This window comes from Oryza glaberrima, chromosome 6, assembly GCF_000147395.1.
Source record: "Oryza glaberrima chromosome 6, OglaRS2, whole genome shotgun sequence".
NCBI classification, from domain to species: Eukaryota; Viridiplantae; Streptophyta; class Magnoliopsida; order Poales; family Poaceae; genus Oryza; species Oryza glaberrima.
Genome location: NC_068331.1, coordinates 22720320 through 22742601, shown reverse-complemented (window position 1 = coordinate 22742601; position 22282 = coordinate 22720320). Strand labels below are relative to the sequence as shown.

At 43.0% G+C, this 22282-nt stretch overlaps 3 protein-coding genes and 1 non-coding gene across 7 annotated transcripts; all 4 read left to right on the top strand.

Annotated features, from left to right (window-relative positions):
* The first annotated feature begins 243 nt into the window (after positions 1–243).
* On the top strand, positions 244–5071 carry LOC127777790 (uncharacterized). Of its 4 annotated transcripts, XM_052304408.1 has the most exons (6): positions 244–1105; positions 2991–3214; positions 3310–3400; positions 3503–3599; positions 3671–3820; positions 3921–5069. In XM_052304408.1, exon 1 carries the CDS (start codon positions 320–322, stop codon positions 1100–1102), a length of 783 nt encoding a protein of 260 aa, XP_052160368.1. In that variant the 5' UTR covers positions 244–319; the 3' UTR covers positions 1103–1105; positions 2991–3214; positions 3310–3400; positions 3503–3599; positions 3671–3820; positions 3921–5069. The 4 variants fall into 4 exon arrangements, with proteins under 4 accessions (XP_052160368.1, XP_052160367.1, XP_052160365.1 ...); XM_052304407.1 differs by having other exon boundaries at positions 3310–3599; positions 3921–5070; XM_052304405.1 differs by having other exon boundaries at positions 2991–3400.
* Positions 5072–10181: 5110 nt separating this feature from the next.
* On the top strand, positions 10182–11274 carry LOC127777633 (protein MKS1-like). Its single transcript, XM_052304235.1, has one exon. It carries the CDS (start codon positions 10306–10308, stop codon positions 10918–10920), a length of 615 nt encoding a protein of 204 aa, XP_052160195.1. The 5' UTR covers positions 10182–10305; the 3' UTR covers positions 10921–11274.
* Positions 11275–12544: 1270 nt separating this feature from the next.
* On the top strand, positions 12545–12616 carry TRNAP-AGG (transfer RNA proline (anticodon AGG)). The gene has a single exon. It is a non-coding gene; the product is annotated as a tRNA-Pro (tRNA).
* A 4060-nt stretch (positions 12617–16676) lies between these two features.
* On the top strand, positions 16677–20939 carry LOC127777418 (heme oxygenase 1, chloroplastic). The gene is made up of 4 exons (XM_052304005.1): positions 16677–17439; positions 19706–19929; positions 20467–20574; positions 20689–20939. The coding sequence occupies exons 1-4, from the start codon at positions 16995–16997 to the stop codon at positions 20779–20781; spliced, it is 870 nt and encodes a 289-aa protein (XP_052159965.1). The 5' UTR covers positions 16677–16994; the 3' UTR covers positions 20782–20939.
* The last annotated feature ends 1343 nt before the right edge of the window (positions 20940–22282 follow it).

Genomic DNA, 22282 nt, shown 5'->3' with positions numbered 1-22282 from the left:
CAACCAAAGTTGAGAATTTGGAGAGACGCAAAATGGACCTTTTCCTAATTTTGTAAACTTGTAGGGACTAAAATAAATTAAGCCCACAGTTTAGCCCATTTTCACAATTTTGTGAACCTGGGGGCCCAAACGAGATTAAGCCCACATACATTTCGGCTCACTTTCTTGAGGGCCCAAATGAAATTTAGCTACACTATGCAGTCTGGCCCATTTTCTTTCGCCATAAGTCAGAGCAGAGCAGTTGCGGAGTGGGAAACCCCAAAACCCCCACGTCCTCCTCCTCCGCCGCCGCCGCCGCCACCGTCGCCGTCGACGAGCCATGCCGCCGCGGAAGCGCCCGCCGCCGCCGGCCAAGGCGCCGGAAGCCCCACCGGAAACCAAGCCCAAGATCTCTCCGCCCGCTAAACCCAGCGCCGCGGCGCCGCCGCCGCCGAAGGCGGTCCTCTCGGACACCGTCCTCGCCGCCTTGTCGCAGCACGAGCGCCCCATCTACAAGCTCGTGTTCGCCGGCGGGGACAAGGGCATGTCGCAGACGGAGATCCGGATCAAGACCGGGATGCCGACGAGCACCCTCACCAAGCACCTCCGCGGCCTCACCTCCAAGGGCGTCCTCAAGGTGGTCAACAGCGTCCACAAGCGCGCCGAGAAGATCTACATGGACGTCCGCATCGACCCGTCGCCGGAGATCACCGGGGGAACCTGGTACCGCAACGGCCAGCTCGACTCCGACGCCGTCGCCTCCGCGCGGCGCAGGTGCCTCGACCAGATCGACAAGCTCGGCGTCGCCACGGCGGAGTCCATCCACGAGGGCATCAGCAGGGAATGCTCCAACCTAGCCTACTCGACCGAGCAGGTCAGGGACATCCTGCGCACCATGGCGCTCGACAGGGAGGTCGAGGAGGTGAGGAGCACCGGGGCGGGGGAGTTCGGCGACCTCAGGGCAGGGAGGGTGTGCTACCGGAGGGGCGGCCCGGTGCAGGGCGGCATGATGGAGAGGATCCCGTGCGGAGTTTGCCCCAGGATCGATGAGTGCTCGCCGGATGGCGTTATCTCGCCGAGCACCTGCGTCTACTACAAGAAGTGGCTGCAGATGGACTTCTAGGCGGTGAGCTCTCTTCCGCGCTGCGGTTTATGGTGCGATCGCATGCACAATTCAGCTTCCAATTGCTCAATTGGCATTTGATCTATGCTATGGAATTGCCACAGTTCATACATTGCGGCATGTGATCCCGGATAGGCCCATGAGATAGACATACTAGATGATATCATCTGATAATCTTATGTTTGTATTTAAATTAGTAAGATTTGTTTCTATAATCATTATTACTTAGCCTTTTCCCCTGTTAGTCTTTCTCATGTATTTATCTGCAACAAGTTTAGAAACCTGTCCAACATCAATAGTCCAAATTCTAGGGTGCTTGAGAGTTTCATCCATTGTTACTCAATCATAATATGGGACCTGAGCACAATAAAGCAATTGCTTCTTTACAAGCATGATCTAAAGCATTCTGCTATTAACAAAAAGAATGATCAACATCGGTGAATTGAGGCTTAGTTTGTCGCGATGTAAAGTTTTGCCATTATATGAAATCTGAAAACCCTGATGGCTTTAATGAATAGTAACCTGCACATGCAAATCTTATTGTATCTGTGTTTCCCAACGTGGTTTGGACTAAGCATTAAATAATGTTAATCTGTCACAACTCACAGGTTTGTTGTACATACATTTGTAAGTGTGTTGTCCCAGTAGTTATACTGGTTGTGCACATATAGATATTGTTTCTCTGAAACCATAGTGCATTCTCCAGTCCTGTTTGTCCACCACATTTACCACACAGACTGATTTTGGACGAACCTATAATTGTTTAACCATGTGGAATTTGTGTACACTAGTTCAAATGCTCATATATGATCTGGATGGATTTCACGGTGTAGAATAGTTTACTAATAGCGCCAATTTGGTTACCTGTGACTATAAGAAGTGGTCTGGATGTGGATGGATTTCACAGTGAGAGCCAGTGGGGTCTGTTGATTTGTGCAAAAGATGGAACCAGATGTTCTGTGTACGCATGAACAAATCAGATACTTGAAAAATGACAGTGCTCAGTATCACATTTCTACATCACTATGTCTCTAACTAACTGCTGCTTAACATTGTGATACATTATACATTGTATAGCCACACCTATGTACAAAACAGAATGAAACAAAGAAAATGTTTTTTTATGTTAGAGCATAAGGACCACAAAAACCATGAATGATTGCAGAGCTCTTTCGTGAGCTCGTATGCAAATTGGAAGAAGCTCATGAGAGATCATGACCTTCATGGAATGGTCTACACCTAGTGAATCTTGATCTTTGATCCAAGGTTCAAACCAACCCAAATATCTACACCAACAAATTGTTCAGTTAGCTCCTTACTTTTTCTAGTACCTACCCAAAGCAGCATCTTGCATTACAATAGAATGTGCTATTTATGATTAGGAATTTAGAATTTATGTCTATTCTTTGTATATCTCATCTGTCATCTCTGATATTCTAAATTTTGACCTTTGATTGATCCCAAACCACTAAGTTTGTAGTGATGCTATAGTAATTTAGGTTTGAATGTTGAGAGAGGCTATATAATACTGTTACTAAGGCATGATGTGCCTTCTTTATTTTTTTTTGTTTCTCACAATGTCATCAAAACAATTCTAAAAGTCTTCTCAATTCTTTTAGTCAACTAGAGGGAGGACGGTGGCGTGCTGGAGATAATGTATGACAACTATTTTATCAAGTTGTTGATATAAATATTTGTCCAAATGTCCATTTCCTTCTTTTTGTCTGTGCGTGTGTGTTGTGTATGATACAAACCACACAAAGGATTTCATATATTACCGTGAACACTTCTAAAATTATTTCTGTGGAAGTCAAGGTGGCACTTTTTCTTTATTACCTTCAGTTTAGCCCAATAAGCTTACAAGATATTCCAATGATGTATTTTGCAGCTTTAATCTTCTGTGTAGCAAGCTGATCAACTAACATGTATTCAGAGAAATGGGACAAGCTGCTGATAGGCTAATTCATGAAAATAATTGTTTTGTCCAAGAACATGGGAGTTGACATATTCTTCTTTTATGGTTTGTACTGTCATTTGGCTTACATGTTGTGTCATCATCTTCATCACTCATCAGTCTCAAATCACCTTAAGATGTGTGCACTGCATCTGAAGGTGATGCACTTTTATGACTTATAAGTTGTGAGTCTTTCATAGAACTATCCACAATTCCATATTATTCATATTGATGCACTGTTGGCGAATCCTAGATTTTGCTTCCAACTTGGAGGTTGAGTTCCATGCTTGCTTCTGTCCATACTAGGTGACTGAATCTTATGTTACTGCAAATAAAATCTCGAGGTAATTTGCATTTTATCTGGTAAATATACAACCGGGTGTCCTTCATAAAGGATTTTTCTGACAATGCTTAACTTGTGTTGCATCCTGGAGCATCATTTGCAGCCATTTCTGAAGGTGAGTAAGTGACTTCCATTGGAATTCAATCAAAATTTGAAAAGCGACATCTGATGAAGATCTCAGACGCCTTTAAAGTGACAAGGTATCTTCTTGGAACCTGTCAAAAGTGGATTATCCTAACAACATGTTAACACCAGAGACTTGGTCTTGCAGCTCCACGTTGGGCGTTTTCTTGTACGCTTCTATGGTTGTGCTGGGCCAAGCGCAAGGAAGAGCAACAGTCTGAGTCAGGTCATGTCTCATGCCTCCTGCTGCTGCTGCATTGTCAAACCGGGAGAAAGTGATGGCCATCTCTGAAACAAGGTACTCGCTCAGCTGTTGCTGATTAATTTTCTTGGGAAGACGTGTTAAGTTGTGTTCTTTACCCAGCTTACCTGCTAATCTTTTTTGTGCTCTTTACCAGCTTACCTGCTAATCTTTAGCAATGAGCGCGATCTGCACCTGGCGGCTGTGTTTAATTTGCCTTTGCATTGCATACATATTGAAGCAGCTCACCAAGCTTACCTTTGCATTGCTACGGAAAAAGTGCGGTTGCTTTAGGTTAATCTTCGCTCACCAGTGACGTTTTTTATTCCGATTTAACCCGTGTTGTGTAGTATTTGTTAGTGCTTGGTTATATATGTCAACTTTGAGGTGCAGTTCTGGGTGAAAACGGAAATACTGTATTTTCCATCAGCTGTAGGCTTCTCATTTGGTTCTGACCACATGTGCTGTGTACGCATATGAACTACTTGTTGCAAATTGCAATATGGGGTATTGACTTTTGTCATCAACATCACAGGGATAAACAGTCCATTGAATAGTACTTGTTGGGGCAAGGTACAATAGTCAATAGAATTAAAAAAAACTAGTTAGGAGAAAAAAACTGGGCCATGAACAGCGATAATCGGTTTTGTACTAGGTGGTTTCAGTCGTAAAATTTAATAAAATATAAGTTTGAATATGTTCGTTTTGACCGGTTCAGGGGCTGGGTTTGCCAAATTTCTTGAAGGTTTTCCGAAATCTGAACTTCTAACGTCACAAAAAAAACAATAACGAGCCCTCAGCTTTCTAGTCATTTTGGGACTGCTAAGACTGCTTCGTGGTCCATGTATATCTATAAACCTATAACATCCCTTTCTTCTCTTTTATCGAATCTTTCACATAGGTAGGGTTCAGTAAACCATTTTGGTTAGGGTTACTATTATCCCACACTATAGCGATTATTGCGGTAACTGCATGGTTACCGTGAACCATGCAGTTACCATTAGGTATATACCGTGGTTTTGAAAAAGGTTATTTTGAAAAATGTTATCACACATGATAATCATGATAACCGCACGGTTTTGTAAACCATGCATGTAGATAGTGTCACCACCGCTCACGTCTCCTTGATCCAATAGATGCTTGCTAGCCTCAACACACTGCTGCGCCCATGGCTTCCCTCTAAATTTGCCACTTCCACCCATCCACCTCTATGTGTTTTATTGGAGTTTAAGTCATCGCTTTCACATGATCGCTGCTAGGGGTGGATCCACCACCTAGTGACCCGGGCAATTACTTGGGCTCGTTAGGTGGACACGCGATGCTAAATTTTCAGCTACCGTTACACTCCATCAACGAATGGAATTAAGTTTCCCAATTTACCTTTTCTCGCACTAACATTTTCCTAACTATTAAACGGTTTGTTTTTCTTAAAAGAATATGAAAGTTGCTTTAAAAAATCATGTTAATTTATTTTTTAAATAAATAGCTAGTACTTAATTAATCATAACGCTGATGAATCACTTCGTTTTTCATGCGTGAGGCATTAGTTCCCAACTTCAACGTCTGAACACAGCCTAGTATGTTTGAAACAAATTGAGTCAAATCATCACGTATGGACAAAAAGTGACATTTCAAAAGTTTCAAGCACTTTCTTATACATGCGCCAACTTGTTGAATTCATTGGTTAGCGAAGAATGGTGTCGAATTATTTCGTATGGATCAAACCTCACAGTAATCGCTTTATCATAAAATCTAAAATAATAAATTGAAAAACCAACTTTTCCATTCTCTCTTCTTATAGCATCACCAACAGCTATCTAATGTTCTATCCCCTAAATATCTTTTTAAAACCTCTAATAAGAATTTAAGGATTTAAAATACACTTCTTTCCAACATATAGCCTAAACCTAGCTCCCTAAAATAAAATAAAGTGGGCCATCCTCTCTTCGCCGGCGATCTCGCTCGCACAACTTCCATGCACCGATATCGATCGCGCTCCTCTCGTATGCGATCGGCTTTTTGGGAGAATGTGGCTATTCCCTAGACGTGGAGAATGATTGGGGATTCTAAATTCTTTTCACTTCAATAGGGTAATTGTTGGATCCCATTTTTGTTATAGAAAAACCCATTTTCGGGGATTAGGTTTTACTTTAATAAGGGAAGAGTTGGTCAATGCTCAGATATATCTAACTTTGCAAACAAGGCCCTGTTTTATCCAACACTGTCTCTCCCGGCCTTCCACAATACTCCCTCTATCGAAAAGTCTAAGTCATATTTCATTTGTCACCAAGACCAATGAGAAATTAACTTATCCACTGTGACAAAACCAAAAAACTATATACATGCATGTAATCAATAAGAGCAAATTTTATAGTGCAGCTGACTGCTACCTCCAATTTTAGCCATATCATCTACTCATTGATTAAGAGGCAACATGTACAACAATTTACCTCCAACATACAAACCCCAATATTTCTTTTGGTTCATTCTCACACTATTTTATTTTGTTCTTTGAGTATGTGTAGACATAAGGAAGAGTATCTTCAGACTTACTTCCTTCTAACGTATGTCACTGACATATGTTCTCTCTAGATAGTGGACCCATATATCAGTGACTTAAAGTCAGAGGATCTCAATCCCTAGCATAAGGGGTGGCTCACCCTCTTCTCGGTTCTCTTTTCCACCTCATCACTTTATCATATGTTGTATTTTTAAGGATAGCATTAAGAATCTTATAGTACATGTTCTAAGGATTAAGATGATTTTTTGGGTTGCAGTTAACAGTTTAATTTAGTACATATAGACTATAAATATGACAAAAGGAATCATAAAATTAAATAAAAATATGTGCTAGACTTTTGGATGGAGCAAGTAGCAAATGTGGGCACCCTTTGTCTGCTCCTGGCCTCGTCTCAAGGCTCGGTTGCTGCCAAAACTTAGTGCGAGGCGTGCCAAAACTCGAAAAATATATACAAACAAAAACAGAAACCGCTTCGTGCCCGCGGTCTCGCTAACCTTTTTCCACTGCTAACACTTTTCCACTTGACGGTTTGACGCGCGCGCGCGATCGCGCCGTATACGCCGCCGCGCGCCGGCCGGCCAGATCGTACAGCGGGACCGCGTCCGGCTACTATACGTGCGTGTTCCCCACCACCAACTCTGTGTCGACTGCATGGGCGCGCGAACGCGTCGGCGAATTGGATTGTTCCTGGCGCGCAGCTGATGGGGGTAAGCGCGCACAGTACGGTACTGTACATATGCGAGTGTACGTGCGTTGCAGCTAGCCTCTCGTTATGCCGTTGTCGTCTCCGACTCTCCATGTGTTTTGAGCTTGACTTTGCAAGCTCTGCATGCGTGCACCAAGGACGGACGGAGGTTTGACGAGTAGACTGTAGACCAATGTACGTAAAACGTACGTATTATACGTACCGGTCGATCGGACGGTGCGACGTACGCACGTTGAGCCAGGAAATGGACAAAAACGTCGTGAAACCGGCCGAGTCGTAGTAAGCCGTCTCGCTTCTAGCTTTCTTAACTTGGGATTTGGGGAGGTAATTATGTGGGTGGGGGAATCGCTTGTTAAGTTGGACTGGGACTCTGGGAGGGAGGGAGCTAGGGACGCTCGATCAGAAAAACGTGCCAAAATGTCGTCAAAAGCGCGCGAGTGGCACGGTGCGCTTGACTGCGCTAGCAGCTGCGCGCGGCTTGACGACATACGCGGCGCCCAGAGAGCGCGCACGAATGCCACTGTGGCCTTGTGGCGATGCACGAATGGGGCAGCAAGCTAGCTAGGTAGCTCCGGTTTTGTCCATTCTGCCAATGTGGCGATCGACCACACGAGCGTGAGTACGTCGTTGCCGCGCGCCTTGCCGGCGGGGCCTGCTGGCAATCAGAATTACTACTAATTATTGGAGCTAATTCTTAAACACGGTCTTAAACTAGGCATGATCATCTAATTAAATTTATGCGGAATTTGGTGGTGTTCTTACCTGTGTTAATTTGGAGCGATGTCCTTAGTGAGCAATTTTACCATCCAACATTTAGTACCTCGAGCTAGATACCACAAATTTGTATACCTCGAGATACTTTCTAATATAAACTTTGATACCTCGAGAATCTTAGTATCTTGAGTTATCAAAATTTTATGTGTAATATGTGATATCTCGAGGTACTAAATATTGGATGGTAGGTCTAACGGTTTGGTTTTGGCTAAGTACTAGATTAATAGCAGAACTGGAAGAAGGACACCGCGCGTGAGCTCCATCGCGCATGCACTCCAACGTACTTACTCCATATGATTTTTCTCCGTTTCGATCACCAGCTTCCGCGCATCGTCCTCGCTACTTTTCTGGAGCGGGGCCTTTACGCTCTCGTCACGCTGCACTCGTATACCACCTAGCAGCTAGTACGTAGTCGTACATGCATGCACCCCACCCGCCCAGTCACCAACGACGCGCAGACCCGAAACGTTCTGAAAAAATCGCACCGTCAACCCACACCGCGCACGCGCAACGCTGCATCCTGCCATCCTCCCCTCCCCTCCGCGACGACGACGACGGCACACGCTCGCCCTCCTCTGCACTACTGTACAGTATCCCAATTGCGGCACGCGCACACGCACGCCACGGCCGCGCGCCAATGCAGCGACCAGCCGACCACGCGCATGCAACTGTACGAGCGGCTCGACCTGATCGATCGCGTGCTCCTCGTCGTCATCGTCGCGCGCGGACCGGTCGACGAGTGATGGGCTTCCGCGTGTGTGAGCAGCGATCGAGCTGACTTTGCAGCCGAGCCGATCGACAGGCCGGCCGGGCGGCCAATGGCGTACGTACGTGAGACGGGCCAGCGTGAGACCGGGCGAAAACGACATCAAGTGTAAAATAACGGCAAGAGGGGTGTGGCCGTTTTTTTTTTCTATTCTCTCTCTCTATCTCAAGGCGGTTTTGTAATCGCTTTTTGGGCGCTACGAATGGCCGGGGAGATTTTCATGCCACGTCGACGGCCAGCCGGCTTCCGCCTCTCTGCTTCCTCGTCCCGTCTCGCCTTCCTGTGGCCTGCAGGTGGGGCCCAGGGGCCGGAGGGACGTATACGTGCTAGCTGTTCCATTGTCAAAAATGTTGGTTGCATGATGTTGGCGTTGTGCGCGTGTGTGGGGATCTGGTGTGGCCGACCATAATGTTGTCTATCTCTGCTTGCAACTTGGGAATAGATTAGTAGTGGTAGGACGAATACGTGCTTTTGGTGTACACGCTTTGTGCGTTGCATTTAGCTCGCTGGTGATTAGCCGCCAGCATGTGTGGAGAAAGAAGAGCATTTATATATGAAGTTTGAATATTTTGTTTTGCTCTAGCTAGCTAGGTACGGTGGATTGGGTCGGAATTTTGTGGTCTATGTACTGAAACTTAAAACGGCTATAATCACATTGTTTGCATGTCTAGTTAGGAGAGGTAATGGATTAAGATCTATGGGTCTTTCTCATAATCTTACATAGCCCCTTATATGTTTTTAGTAGCAAATAGATAAAAATTTAACACACCCAATTTTAGACACAATCCTTCTAGATTGAAAAGTTAATCCCGTTACTCCTCCTACTTAGAGTGTGTTCTCTCCCGTACGCAAAACAGAATATGCATTAACGCATGATTAATTAAGTATTAACTAAAAACCTTTAAAATAGATTAAATATGATTTAAAAAAAATGCATCGCTTAGCAGTTTGGAAAACTTGTACGTGGAAAACGAGTGAGATGAAGTTAGAGCAAGTTTAATAGTATACCCAACTACTAGCTCCAAATCATTTATAGTTAACTTAATAGCCAAATTATATAATAGTTACATAGAAATATATACTACACTATTAATATCTTGTCCCACTTGTCATATACACATTGTGACTTGGAGCATGTGCTGCAGCTGTTTATAAATTTGTAGCTCGCTGCTCATCTCTCTCTTCTTTCATCTCCTCGATATGTGTTTATAGCTGGCTTATAGTTTGCTACTGTACGGATTAACTTAAAAACAGTCTTATAGTATATTGTTTGGTGTATCTATATAGTCCAAACACGTATTTTCATAAAAAATTATAAAAGTATTTTACAAAACTTAAATAACGAATGAATAAGTGTGACAAGTCAATAACATTTTATCGAGAATAGTAGAGATTTTTTTCTTGAAAAAAAACAGTAGAGATTTCATTTAAACTATAAAAAGACGACGGTAGATAAACATTACACGAGCAGCCCCGTGAATGCAATTCAGGCACAGCTTTGACAACATAGATACGAACACATTGGATGGACAGAGTGGCACGTGCCACGCAGTATCACTCTTGTCCTGTCTCCTTCGATTTCTCAAGTTGACCAAGCCGCTCTTTAAATCCCTAATGGCTAATGCTGCCAAGGCTGCCTCCCCCTCTTCTATCTATATATCTCACTTGCACCTCGCGACCCATTTTAGCCTCTTGCTGTCCCACTCAAAATCTCTTTCGTGTCCACCTCACCTTGCACCACCTGCTCCGCCGCCGCCGCCGTCCTCGATCCATCCATGGCCGCCGCGAGCTTCGACGGCGCCGGCGGGGCGCTCGGCGTGCACGCGGCGTCGCGCAAGATCGGGAAATCGGCGGCGCATCAGCAGCAGCGGAAGCCGGTGATCATTTACATGGTGTCGCCCAAGATCATCCACGTCGAGGCCCACGAGTTCATGTCGCTGGTGCAGCGGCTCACCGGCCCGGGGGCGGCGGCCGCGGGCGACGGCGGCAAGAAGGCGGCGTCGTCGTCGCCGAGGGAGGCGCGCAGGGGGGCGCCGCCGGTGCGCGTCAAGGCGCGGGCCCTGAACCGGCCCGCCGGCGGCCCGGCCGTGTCCGTGTCGGTGACGGCGACGATGCGGCAGCAGCAGCAGCTCGCCCCTCCGTCGTCGGCGGCGGCGGCCGGGCCGTCGCCGTCGCCGTCGACGGGGTTCCTGTTCCACGACCTCAGCCCGCTCCGCGGCGCCGCGCTCAAGGGTGAGGCCGCCGCCGCCGCGCCGCTCGTCTCCCCCGGCGCCGGCTGGCTTCAGCACGTCGGCGACCACTTCTTCAGCCCCGTCGGCGCGCCGGGGGCGCTCGGCTCGCCGTCCGCCTTCCTCGACATCTTCGGGCCGCTGCCGTCGCAGCACCAATAATGATACAAATCTCACCGGAGCAACGGCGACGGCGACGGCGACGCAGTCGCTGTGCATGATGCATGGTCGCCAATTAGGGTTTTCCTCTCGCGACCTTGCACTTGCACGGCGTAATTATCGAAAAAGAAATTCCGAAATGAGCTTAAAATCATCTTGGTTTGCATATGTATAGGCTTGTAAATTAATTAGTTCATCAAAATTGTAGATAATTTAGGTGGTTTACAAAATTTTCCCTTAATTGCTCGCATGGCTCTACACGCATGAGCCATGGCTGCAGCAAGGGAAGAGGTCGATCGAGTTGTGTTCTATTGATTTGTTCATCTGATTATACATAGATGATTACCTTTTCTTTAATCCTTTTTTGCGATTACTTGTCCTTAATTTATTTGCTTGTGCAACTTAATTTTTTTGTTACAGCATAGACCATATCATGATATGGGATATTATCCATGTGGTTTTTTAATTGTTTTGTGCAGTACTTCTTGCACGGCATTGTAAATATATCTTGATGCACTTAATTATGATGAATTAATTGTTTTTTTAAGCTCGTTGTAGTGTCGTGCAAGTAGATCAATTGACAGTGATTTGCTCTTGCAGCTGGAGAATTAATTAGGCGCTTGACACAAATATTATTGTTATATATAGTTGTACAGTACAAGTTGTTGATGCCTACCTAGCAATATATATAAGTGAATTTTCTTTTCCTAGCTAGCTCGATCGATCATTCTGTCTTGGACATGGAAACGACGACTTCTAATGATTGCTCGATCGAGGAGATTAAGAGCAGATCGGTGTCTGATTCACAGATGATCGATATCTCTTGATCAACATTGACAGAGAGCCATAAATGGATTAGTTAGATACAATTCAATTAGTTGCCAAAAACTGACATCTTAAGCCAGTTGTAATTAACTGATTGCAGTTGGCCGGATGCATAGAGTACGGCAAATGGGACCCGAGCGTATAGTTGTGTGCATTTTTCGGATAATTGTTGTGTGTGCATTTTAAAGACAAAATTCTCAATCAGTATATATACATAGGAGTATATGGAATGAAGTTCTATACTATATTCTGCACAATCTCAAAGTCAAATTTCATTGTTTTCGAAGAGAGGGAGACAGGCCAACATTAACTCCCCAAAATAGTATATTCCTACCAATTCTCTAGTTTTGGTCTCGATCACCTAATTCGGTCAAGTCATGAATCTTTAATTGACTTATTAAAAACCTCATTTATATCATGTTCTTTTTAAGCAATGGAAGAACGGACTAATGCGACATGCTTCGTGAGCTCCTAAAACGGTGCCATTTTCAACAAAATATTTTCTATATATAAATTTTAAATCTGTTTTTCAACTTCACAATAGTTAATTCATTCGTTTGTACCTTCAAATAGTCATCACAAAATCATTCGGCTATTTAGGGGAAAAAACATGCCCGATTTATGGAAACACAATGCCCATTTCTTATATTTTTATCGGTGTAAAAACAATATTCTTAAATAGTCCACATTTGCCTTTTGAAAACCGTCTCTATTATCTGTCTGATAATGGTCTTCAGTTAGCACCACCTACCATGTGCGCATCAGTTAATAAAGGTCAAGGTGAAAAGTTAAAACGTCCGAAGGGCATTTGGTCTAGTGGTATGATTCTCGCTTAGGGTGCGAGAGGTCCCGAGTTCAATTCTCGGAATGCCCCTTTTAATTTTTTTACGCCCTTTCTTTCCAGAGTTTTCACAAGCTCACTGCATGCAATTATTTGATTTCTTTTAGTTTCATTTTGATTTATTGTTTTCAGTTCGTATGGTGTTTTGGTTGGACACTAATTAAGACAGGCATAAACATCCTTTCGTTTATTTTCCTTCAATCTTTTGCAGATTAACAGTATGCTCTCCATCTATCCTCTAGGGTTTTGGGATAAAAGCACGCAATTACGCTGTTAATTCCGATGAGCCATAGCGTTTCTACTCTAGCTGAAATCCAGATTGTTGCTGCATTTTCACCGTGCAGTGAAATTTCTGTGAAGAGCTCGACGGAGAAATACAAGTGATGCAAGGCCAGAAAAAGGCCCGTAAGCCCAATCCTGATATGGGCCACATGGTCAGGCCCAGTTTCTTCACAGCTGAAAAAGTGGAGAAATGCACCCACGGAGAGAGAATTCTTCATATTTATCACTGGAGCAGAGAATTTTTTTTTCAAGTAATTTTATCCCCCGGAATTGATCAATTACTACTAGTTCATCTATATTTTTTTTTCTATATTACATTATTACACATAAATTTAAGGTTGGCGAAGTGTTTTTTTCTTAAAGAAAAAAGTTTTACTTGGATCAGCCAATACAGCAACGAGAGACAACAAAATGTCAATAAATATAGGGATAACACAAATCGACCCGCTGACAATTCATTCATTCTAGTTTAACTAAATAAAATTTAGTTGAATTAGAATAGATACAGTAAGTCTGATCGGTAATGCTAGCTACACTGGCACCAGCCAGCCCCGATCCACACACACAGAACAGATGATTTGCTACAGCTACAGAAGGACCGTGAAGCTTGCTGACACCCAGCACAAACGATCAATGCCACTCATGATCGGTATGTATACTCATATCTAGATAAACAAACAATCGATCTATTACTAGTTAATTACATGTTAGTAAAAAAAAAACTAGTAAATTACAGTGTAGGGTTCCTATCGGAGACTATGATTGCCAAATTGAAAGTAGTGTTCTCTCTACACCGTGGATGGATATGTTCGACCATCCACCAACACCTTATGATTTTTATGATTAATCTTATGCTAAGGTCACCGACTCACCGTCACAAGATTGGGCAAACACTTTGGTGTCACAATCATCTTCAGAATAAAGCGTTTGCACGCAACTGCCGTCCCAGCAGAAAGGATTAAGCAACTGCCACCCTTAGCAGTAAAATATCTTGATTCTGGTAAGGACGGCAGTTGCTCTTTCAGGCTTCTCTTAAATTTTAAAATCACCCTATCTGTTCAATAAAAATAAATCCTAATACTACTTAGACTAAATAAGTACTTATTAACTAATTTAATAAGCTAGAAACTTAATTTATTTTCCGTTGTAACGCACGAGCTAGGCTTGTATTGAAATAAATACAGTTGCATATCTTGTGCCAACCAAAAAAAAAACTGCAGATCTTATTTTGTCTAGAGAGGATCTAAACTGTAAGATGGTACACTCATGCACAGCTAATAAGTATAAATCAAATTAGGCTTAATTAACTTTTATTCTCTCTATCTCATAATATAAGACATGCACACATTTCAATATTCAACTTTAAAAACATTTGACCAATAATTATTATAATATAAATTAAATTTTATTTGTTAAAATTAAATTATTGGATTGACATTTAAATTTACTTTGAGATGATTATAATTTTGTTGCAACAAACCTTATATATGAGAAATTTTAAGTTAAAAATTAGTTTTGAAGATTGTACTAAGTTTGACTATAGCTTATATTTTGGGATGGAGGAAGTAGGTCCTACCTACTACTCCATTTCAAATAATGCAAGCGGTTAGAGAGAGATTTCTTCCTCTTGAGTTAAACCCGGGAGCTGTAACGTCAAACGTGCACGCCTGCCACTGCACTAACCTTTGCATTCATAAGCTTGTACACATATATTTCGTTGCTCTTGCACTGATATATGGACGTCATCTTTAAATTAAACCATCACGCTGAAGTTTAGACCGCATTTTTTTAAGAAAAAGAATTTCACTGGAAAAATTAATTAATATAGCGACTTCTACAAGATATCCAGTTTAATCCACTAATTACGAATACGGAAAATTCCCAGCTTCGAAACCAAGCTTTTAATTGTAGTTTCAGCCTTTTCCAACGATCAATGTACGTTGCTTTCCAGTTTTGTGTGGGTGAAGCTAGCTAGTGGGTAACATTGAAGAAAGATACATGTGGCCACGCTTTCAAATTCACTGCGTGACGGCACCGGAAAGCTCCATCCCCCTCAACCCATGTTATTATTCAGCTATCCACTGAAAAAAAATATCTTACTCCCTCCGTTTGACAATGTAAATCATTATAGCATTTTCTATATTTATATTATTTGTCTAGATTCATTACCATCAATATAATTGTGAAAAATATTATAATGACTTATATTGTGAAACGGAAGAAGTATTAGTTTCGCAACTCTTAAAAGTGAAGAACGACAGAAGAATATCACAAGTGATCTTAATGTTTTCTCACTTCAACTGTAAATAGAAAGCATCAAATACCTTTGTAAGTAAAATTTCAAATAGATTCTTACGAAATTGGTGTGTTTGGAGCATGTAAACTATAGCGGACTAGCGGTGTTAAGCCTCTATAAGCAAAAGGTTTTTTTTTATTTTCAAAGCACACTACTATAGTCGTAGTCTCGTAGATTCTCATATATACATGCATATATGCGCGCCCATCCCTACCCGCTGTTGACAAGTATATACGTCGTATCGTAAGTCGTTGAAAGAGTGATTAGCACGTTAAGTCTACTATTTAAACCTAGTATTCACTTATTTAAATATTTATATTTTAGAATAGAGAGAATGTTAAATATAGAGGAAGGATTTTCTATATGAGAATATGTGGATATCGCATACAGTTCTACGGACAAAATTACTGTATGGATTGTAAATGAGACTATGACAATTATAAATCACGTGCATGGACAATTAGACGACTGTTCTTGAATTTTACTAACTCCTTGAGCGTCCCTTAACCATTAAAAAATGAAGGGAAAGAATAATATTAAAGTCCGCCCGGTTCTTCGTATAAACTATTGTGCACAGAAATTCTACATTATGAAAATTGATATGCATGGGCTAATTTTTTTTATTTTGCAATAAATAACGGAAAATGTTAGCGATTGGGCGCTCAATCAGCGCCAGAAAAATCGTGCGCCCGCCGCTTCTTGTGCCTCCGCGCGCACCTCCATGCCGTCCCCACCATGTGCCCCACCACATACGCCATTGCAACAAATCACCCACATATTACGAAAACGCTCTATTAAGGAAATCCGTTTCATTTTTTGTTCCACCAACAATGTTTCAGCAATTATACTCGTGATGTTTCACTATGTATAGATCAAATGTTGCAGTGAATTGAAACATACTTTCGCTATTTGATAAAATATTATTTTTATATATGGTAAAACAGCTTAAAAAAGACAAAAAAAACATTGATTCATACGTTGCAGCAAAATGTTTCATGAGTAGTGATTTTGTTGTGTTTCAGCTTTTTAAACGATTGAAATATTTTTTTAATCTACCTAGTTAAATAATTCCGATCTACTTCGTGCAGCGTCCGATCTACAGACGCCTCTAGATAACAACTGTTTTTACCAAATGTCCCTTAACCACATATAATATAAAATAAATAAAAAGGACAGTTAGAAATGGGCGAACATTTCGACATGGGCCCATCCGGCCCAATAAAGAACGAAAAAAGAGGACATGGACATGGAGGAGCTCGCATCCCCAGTCCCCGTCACGTGGACGCCCATTGGCCCTCCCGCCCCCCATCTCCACCATGGCCCACACGTCAGCGACCGTCCCATCTATCACTCCATCCCCTTTGGGAAATCCCACCACCTACCATTCCCAATCCTCTACCCTAACTCACTGACATAGCGGGCCCACTTCCATCCGGGCCCACCTGTCATTGTAATGGGTACGCACTATGTAGGTGAGAAAGGAGAGTCCCTTACCCGTCGTCTTCCTCCTCGAGACGCCATTGCTGCCGCGGTTGCTTGCCATTCCCGGCCATTCCAATCCACTCCCACCACCAAGCGCGAGCTCGATTATTTTTTTAATCGATTTTCTCCGATTTAATCCGTAGAAAATTCCCCACTCCTCCTCCTCCTCCACCGCCGCCGCCGACGCCGCACTCCTCACTCCGCAGAAGCAACACCAACGCCGCACTCCAACGCCAACCGCCTCCGCGCGCGGCCCGTCGCCATCGTCGAGCACCTTCACGCTTCCTCCTCCCACGCACGGAACGGAGACCCCTAGCGCCGCTATAAGAGGGAGAGAGGTGGGGGGGACTCATGGCGCCCGCGGCAGCGTCGCTCACGGCCCCCAACGCACTCGCGGCGACGTCGTTGCCCTTCTTGCACGGAAGGAAGAGCGGCGGCGGCGGCGTGTCCGTGCACGCCGGGGCGCCTTCGCCTTCGCGGGCGGTGGCGGTGGTGGCGCGGAGGTTGTGGGGGAGCGCTAGCAGTAGCAGGAGGATGGTGGTGGCGGCGGCGACGGCGGCGGAGATGGCGCCCGCGGCGAGCGGGGAGGAAGGGAAGCCGTTCGTGGAGGAGATGAGGGCGGTGGCCATGCGGCTGCACACCAAGGACCAGGCCAAGGAAGGGGAGAAGGAGCCGCAGGCGCCGCCGGTGGCCAGGTGGGAGCCCTCCGTGGACGGCTACCTCCGCTTCCTCGTCGACAGCAAGCTCGTCTTCGAGACGCTCGAGACCATCGTCGACCGCGCCGCCGTCCCCTGGTGTGAGTGATCGGAAAAGCTCTTCCTCCTCCGTGCCCTACTTTGGACCGCTTGGAATTTTTGTGGATGACGTTTTTTTTAGAAAATTTTGAACTGAAATGATATTTGATTGGTTCATACGGCGACACCCATGAAAGTTGGAAATATTTCTCACCTTCTGTTCTAGAATAGTCAAATAGTATAATTGTTTAGCCAGAAAAAAATTGGATGCACAGCTTTTTGTGAAGGAAAATGTCAAATTGAAGTTGGATGTGCCATATGGTGGGAGTAGGAGCACTTGCAAACCCCCTGTTTTGAGTTTGGTTTGGATGCTTGAGAAAATATATGTAATCCAAGTTAAGGTATTAAAAGACTTTGAGCCTATGATTATTTCATGTCATCGAGGAAATTGCGTCAGCTTTGGATAAGTCAGCTACCGATCTGAAATTTAAATAAAAAAATGTATATTTCCCCTTCTGTTACATGATATGCTCTTCCACTGACCATAAGACCAGTGCCATGTGCAGGTGGATCCAATTTAAGTAACATTCAGCCCACATTTTTTAAAATAAAACAAAGGCATTTCTTTGTCATTGAGAGGCATCCTTGCCTGGCATGCTGCTAGCAAAACATTTGGCAGGCACAGAATATGTTTTTGGGAGGGTCTTGATAAAATTGTTTAGGTGTTTCGAAAGTGTTAAAACGCTTTACTGGCAACATTTCTTTAAGAGTATCATCAAAATATCAATGTTTGCCTATATGTATCAAGTAAGAAGTACAGTAAGCCATGTGCATGTCTATTTGCAGTTGGTTGGCACTTGGCGGTATAATCATCTAAAGTAGTACCTTACTATTGGTTCCTATTCTATGGGCAAACTTGTATCGACCTTCTCGAGAGACATCCTATATTCCTATTCATGGATGCCTTAAATCACTAAAATTTTCATTGTGGCTCCCTCTGCTGTTTAGGGGTGGCATCCCCAGCACAGTTATTTTCTGTATCCACACTCCTGTATTGCTTCCCTTAATCATGTATAAGTCTTGTATTTTGGCATTGTATTGCGTCACTTATTTCGACACTTGGAATTAGAAATCCTTATATTACATTACCACTTGGCATGCTATGTGCAGAATTACCTCGGTAGGTTTGTACTTGCAAACAGCTTATGTTGGCACCATGGTACCCCAATTTTACATACTCTTGTTCTGTTATTCTGCTATGGTCTGGTATGCAAATAACACAATAAACGTTGCCTCCAATTTTGGGGGGTGCACATCATGCAGTTATTCTGCTAGTTGAGTTATGGGCAGCATTTTCTTTATAACAGGATTTCTTTTGAAGGAAATCCTTGAGTCTTTATAACAGAATCTTTCTGGAATCCGCCTTGTCCTTAACCCTTGAGTCTTTGTTACACCCTTTCATGGACCTACGTTGTCCGTCAATTTGCCTCCACTAGCTCTCTGTGTATTGGATGGTTGGATGTGAGAAGCCTCTTTCTTATTGATGATTACTTTGCATTTTGCAAGGAAAACATTTCACTAGCAAAGAAAATTAAATAATATATAATGTTAACAATGATACCCTTTATATCTTCTAGCTTGCTTGCTGAAGTTTTATGGTATCTGGATTGTCTGCATTTATCTGTATTGGTGAAACTCTAGATTTTTCTATTTGTTTTACATTTGAGTTTTAGAACAACACGTAGCTTCGTGTTTGGCTAGTTGACCAGTTCCACTTAAGTACTTCTCCGTTTCATATTATAGTCGTTTTGATTTTTTTGTAGTTGAACTTTTTAAAATTTGACCAAATTTGTAGAAAAAATATAGCAACATATTCGACACAAAACAAACATATTATCCAAATATATTAAATGTTAGTTTTAATGAAACTAATTTGATGTTGTAGATGTTGCTAAATTTTTCTATAAACTTCATCAAACTTCTTTAAGTTTGACTAGGAAAAAATCAAAACGACTTATAATATGAAATGGAGGGATTAGTAAATAATTGAGAAGCAAATAATGAGTACCTTTATTCTACTCCTACATAATACCGTGTGCAATTTGTTTGCACCTGAAATCTTAGCAGGATAGAAAACTTTTGTAGTTTTGTTTATGCTGTATGGAAGTATGGAACAATGAGTCATAATTACTTGAACTTCCACAAAAAATCTGTAATATTCTTTTTAGATGGAAAATTGAAACTACTATAAAACAGCTAGAAGATTTCTTCCATCAATATTTGCAAGAGGCTGCTTATTGACTTCCTATTTATCTGTATGTCTTTCAGATGCTGAGTTCAGGAATACTGGGTTGGAGAGATCAGAACAACTGAAGAAGGATCTGGAATGGTTCAAGGAACAGGGTCACACAATTCCAGAACCATCTGCTCCCGGCACTACATATGCTTCCTATCTGGAAGAGCTGGCTGAAAAGGACTCCCAAGCTTTTATCTGCCATTTCTATAATGTGTATTTTGCTCATACGGCTGGAGGCCGAATGATTGGGAAGAAGGTACAGTTTCTGTCTTTTTTAATGATGAATTTTTTATATCATTCAAAAGCTCACTATCTTTTGGTAACATAGTTCAGAATGGATTCCTATAAATGCGTAGAATATTAGCTATCGAAGCAACAAAACTGACACTAACAGAAAGTTTGTTCTTTGCTTCATTGCGCTTTCCTGACTGTATAGTGTGGACACTTTTGATGTGAGATGGTTCTTTTCTTAGGAATCAATTGACCTGGTTGCTTTGGATGCTTATATTGGTATTTTGTTCTAACAAAATTATAGAGTACGCTAGTCGAGATAATGAAAATACTACATAAGGCAGCGAGTGCTTTGGCACGCAGTCCCTTTTAGGATCCTCTTGCCACTACTGTTCTCAAGTTGTGCTGCTCATAGACGTCAAGGTTTTTCAACCCACCTGACATTATTACAATGCGGTTTTGTTTGGGCATATGAATAGCAGTTTTCCATGCTTGCCACCTCATTTGGTTCAACTTGTTTGAATTTCTTAAACGTTTAATCATGCCCTTGTTATCATCTTAGGTCTCTGAGAATATTCTGAACAAGAAGGAGCTGGAGTTCTACAAATGGGAGGGCAATCTGTCCCAGCTGCTGCAGAATGTCCGCAACAAGCTTAACGAAGTCGCCTCTGTAAGTCCAGGAGCTCTATTTGCCACGCCACTATCTCCCCCAATTCTTTGATACGAGCAGTTTGAAATGTTGCTAATAACCAAGCTTTAATTGTTCCATTTGCTGGCCTTGCAGAGCTGGACCCGGGAGGAGAAGGACCATTGCCTGGATGAAACGGAGAAGTCGTTCTCGTATTCTGGAGATCTCCTCCGTCACATATTCACCTAAGCTTAATTGATCACGGTGTCTGCTATCTAGTCTTGATAAACGCTGTAAATACTAAAGTTCACGTCAGTCAGACAGACTGTTACTGGACACTGGGCAGAGGTCATTTACTTACTCAACCAGTTGGCCTTGCCTCCCATCAAATTGCCAAATTCTAATAATCCTTCGGTGTGCCACTTGTCTGTTGCTGTGCTAGCATCTCCTTGCTAATTGCCAAATGGGTAATTTAACTGAAAGTTCTTGCGTTTTCAGGCGACTGAAATGTGACAAAACAAATAGCATAAATGTTGTTGATCTCCTCGACGTATTCTCCAAACAGGCTTATCAGTTATCAACATATGTAACTCAAATTTCGAGTGCAAAATAATGAAGTTCTCCCTCCACACCCTAATAAACATACAATTTCACCTCCTCGCAAGAAAAAAAAACATCAGAGAAGTCCTTTTTTTTTTTTTTGCTAGTTGAGAGCAACTTACTAGTATAGCCTTGGTCCAAATTTCATCCCTGAACTTCTATATCATCAATCATACTACGTCTTTCAACTAAAAAAATGTTTGCTTTTTTATGTGTTGTTTACGCGTAGCGCCAACAAAAAGAAGATGCCACATAGAAGTTGTAAGTTGTAACACCCTCCACACCATGCAAGCTACAACCACTTGTCTTTTTTTGGTTTCAGCCCTTATCAGCCAATTACATTTTTATTTAAATACTCAGATTTTCTTTATTCACATATAAGTCTAACATTTTATATTACGCACTCTGAAAATAAAAAAACTTATATAAACACACGCCCTCCCCTTTCACTATACCTATACGTCACTCCTCCGTCTCCCATCGGGCGGCATCACCGCCTCTCCCCTCCTTAGCGACGCCTGCAAGAAGACGAGCTCGAGCTCCTCTCTCCCCTCCTCGGTGGCAGGGACACAAATCGAGGCGGCGTGGTGTTGATAGGGACACAACGGCAATGGATCTACCCTATATAACGACCTCGACGACGGATCTGCCGAAAGCGGTGGTTGGGGTTGTGAAATAGCTGGCACTGGTGCAGATTGAGGCGCCAATGACTGGCGAAGCTTCCCGGTGACGTCTTCCCGTGACGGAGTGTCTTGCCATCGTATATGCCCTTATTCTTCCCTGCCATTCCCCTCGCCGTCTTTGCTACCATTGCAGAGTCCGTCCTCGAGCTCGCCCGATCTGCACGACGATGACAACCACGACCTCGTTTATGGCTATAAGGGCGAGAGGCCTCTTCCCAACGCGTTTACTTGCCTAATCCTCACGCGTGGCTCTATCGAGAACACATGTGCCTCCTGTAGGATTCGTGCACCCTAGCAGATCCCTCCTTGACGCGAATATTCTCGTTGGGCAGGGCGAGACCGCACGTCAGTTAGGAGTGTTGGGCAATGGTCTAAGAAGTACACGAAGCTTAGGAACAAATTCATATCAATCTAAATGTGGTTAACTCGACTATAATTCTAGGAAATACATCAGACATACAACAATT

Excerpts from the sequence above, each read along its gene's own strand:
- LOC127777790 (XM_052304404.1), top strand. The coding sequence starts at position 320 with ATGCCGCCGCGGAAGCGCCCGCCGCCGCCGGCCAAGGCGCCGGAAGCC.
- LOC127777633 (XM_052304235.1), top strand. The coding sequence starts at position 10,306 with ATGGCCGCCGCGAGCTTCGACGGCGCCGGCGGGGCGCTCGGCGTGCAC.
- LOC127777418 (XM_052304005.1), top strand. The coding sequence starts at position 16,995 with ATGGCGCCCGCGGCAGCGTCGCTCACGGCCCCCAACGCACTCGCGGCG. Across the intron at positions 19,930-20,466 it reads GCCGAATGATTGGGAAGAAG|GTCTCTGAGAATATTCTGAA; the intron begins GTACAGTTTCTG and ends TTATCATCTTAG. Across the intron at positions 20,575-20,688 it reads AGCTTAACGAAGTCGCCTCT|AGCTGGACCCGGGAGGAGAA; the intron begins GTAAGTCCAGGA and ends CTGGCCTTGCAG.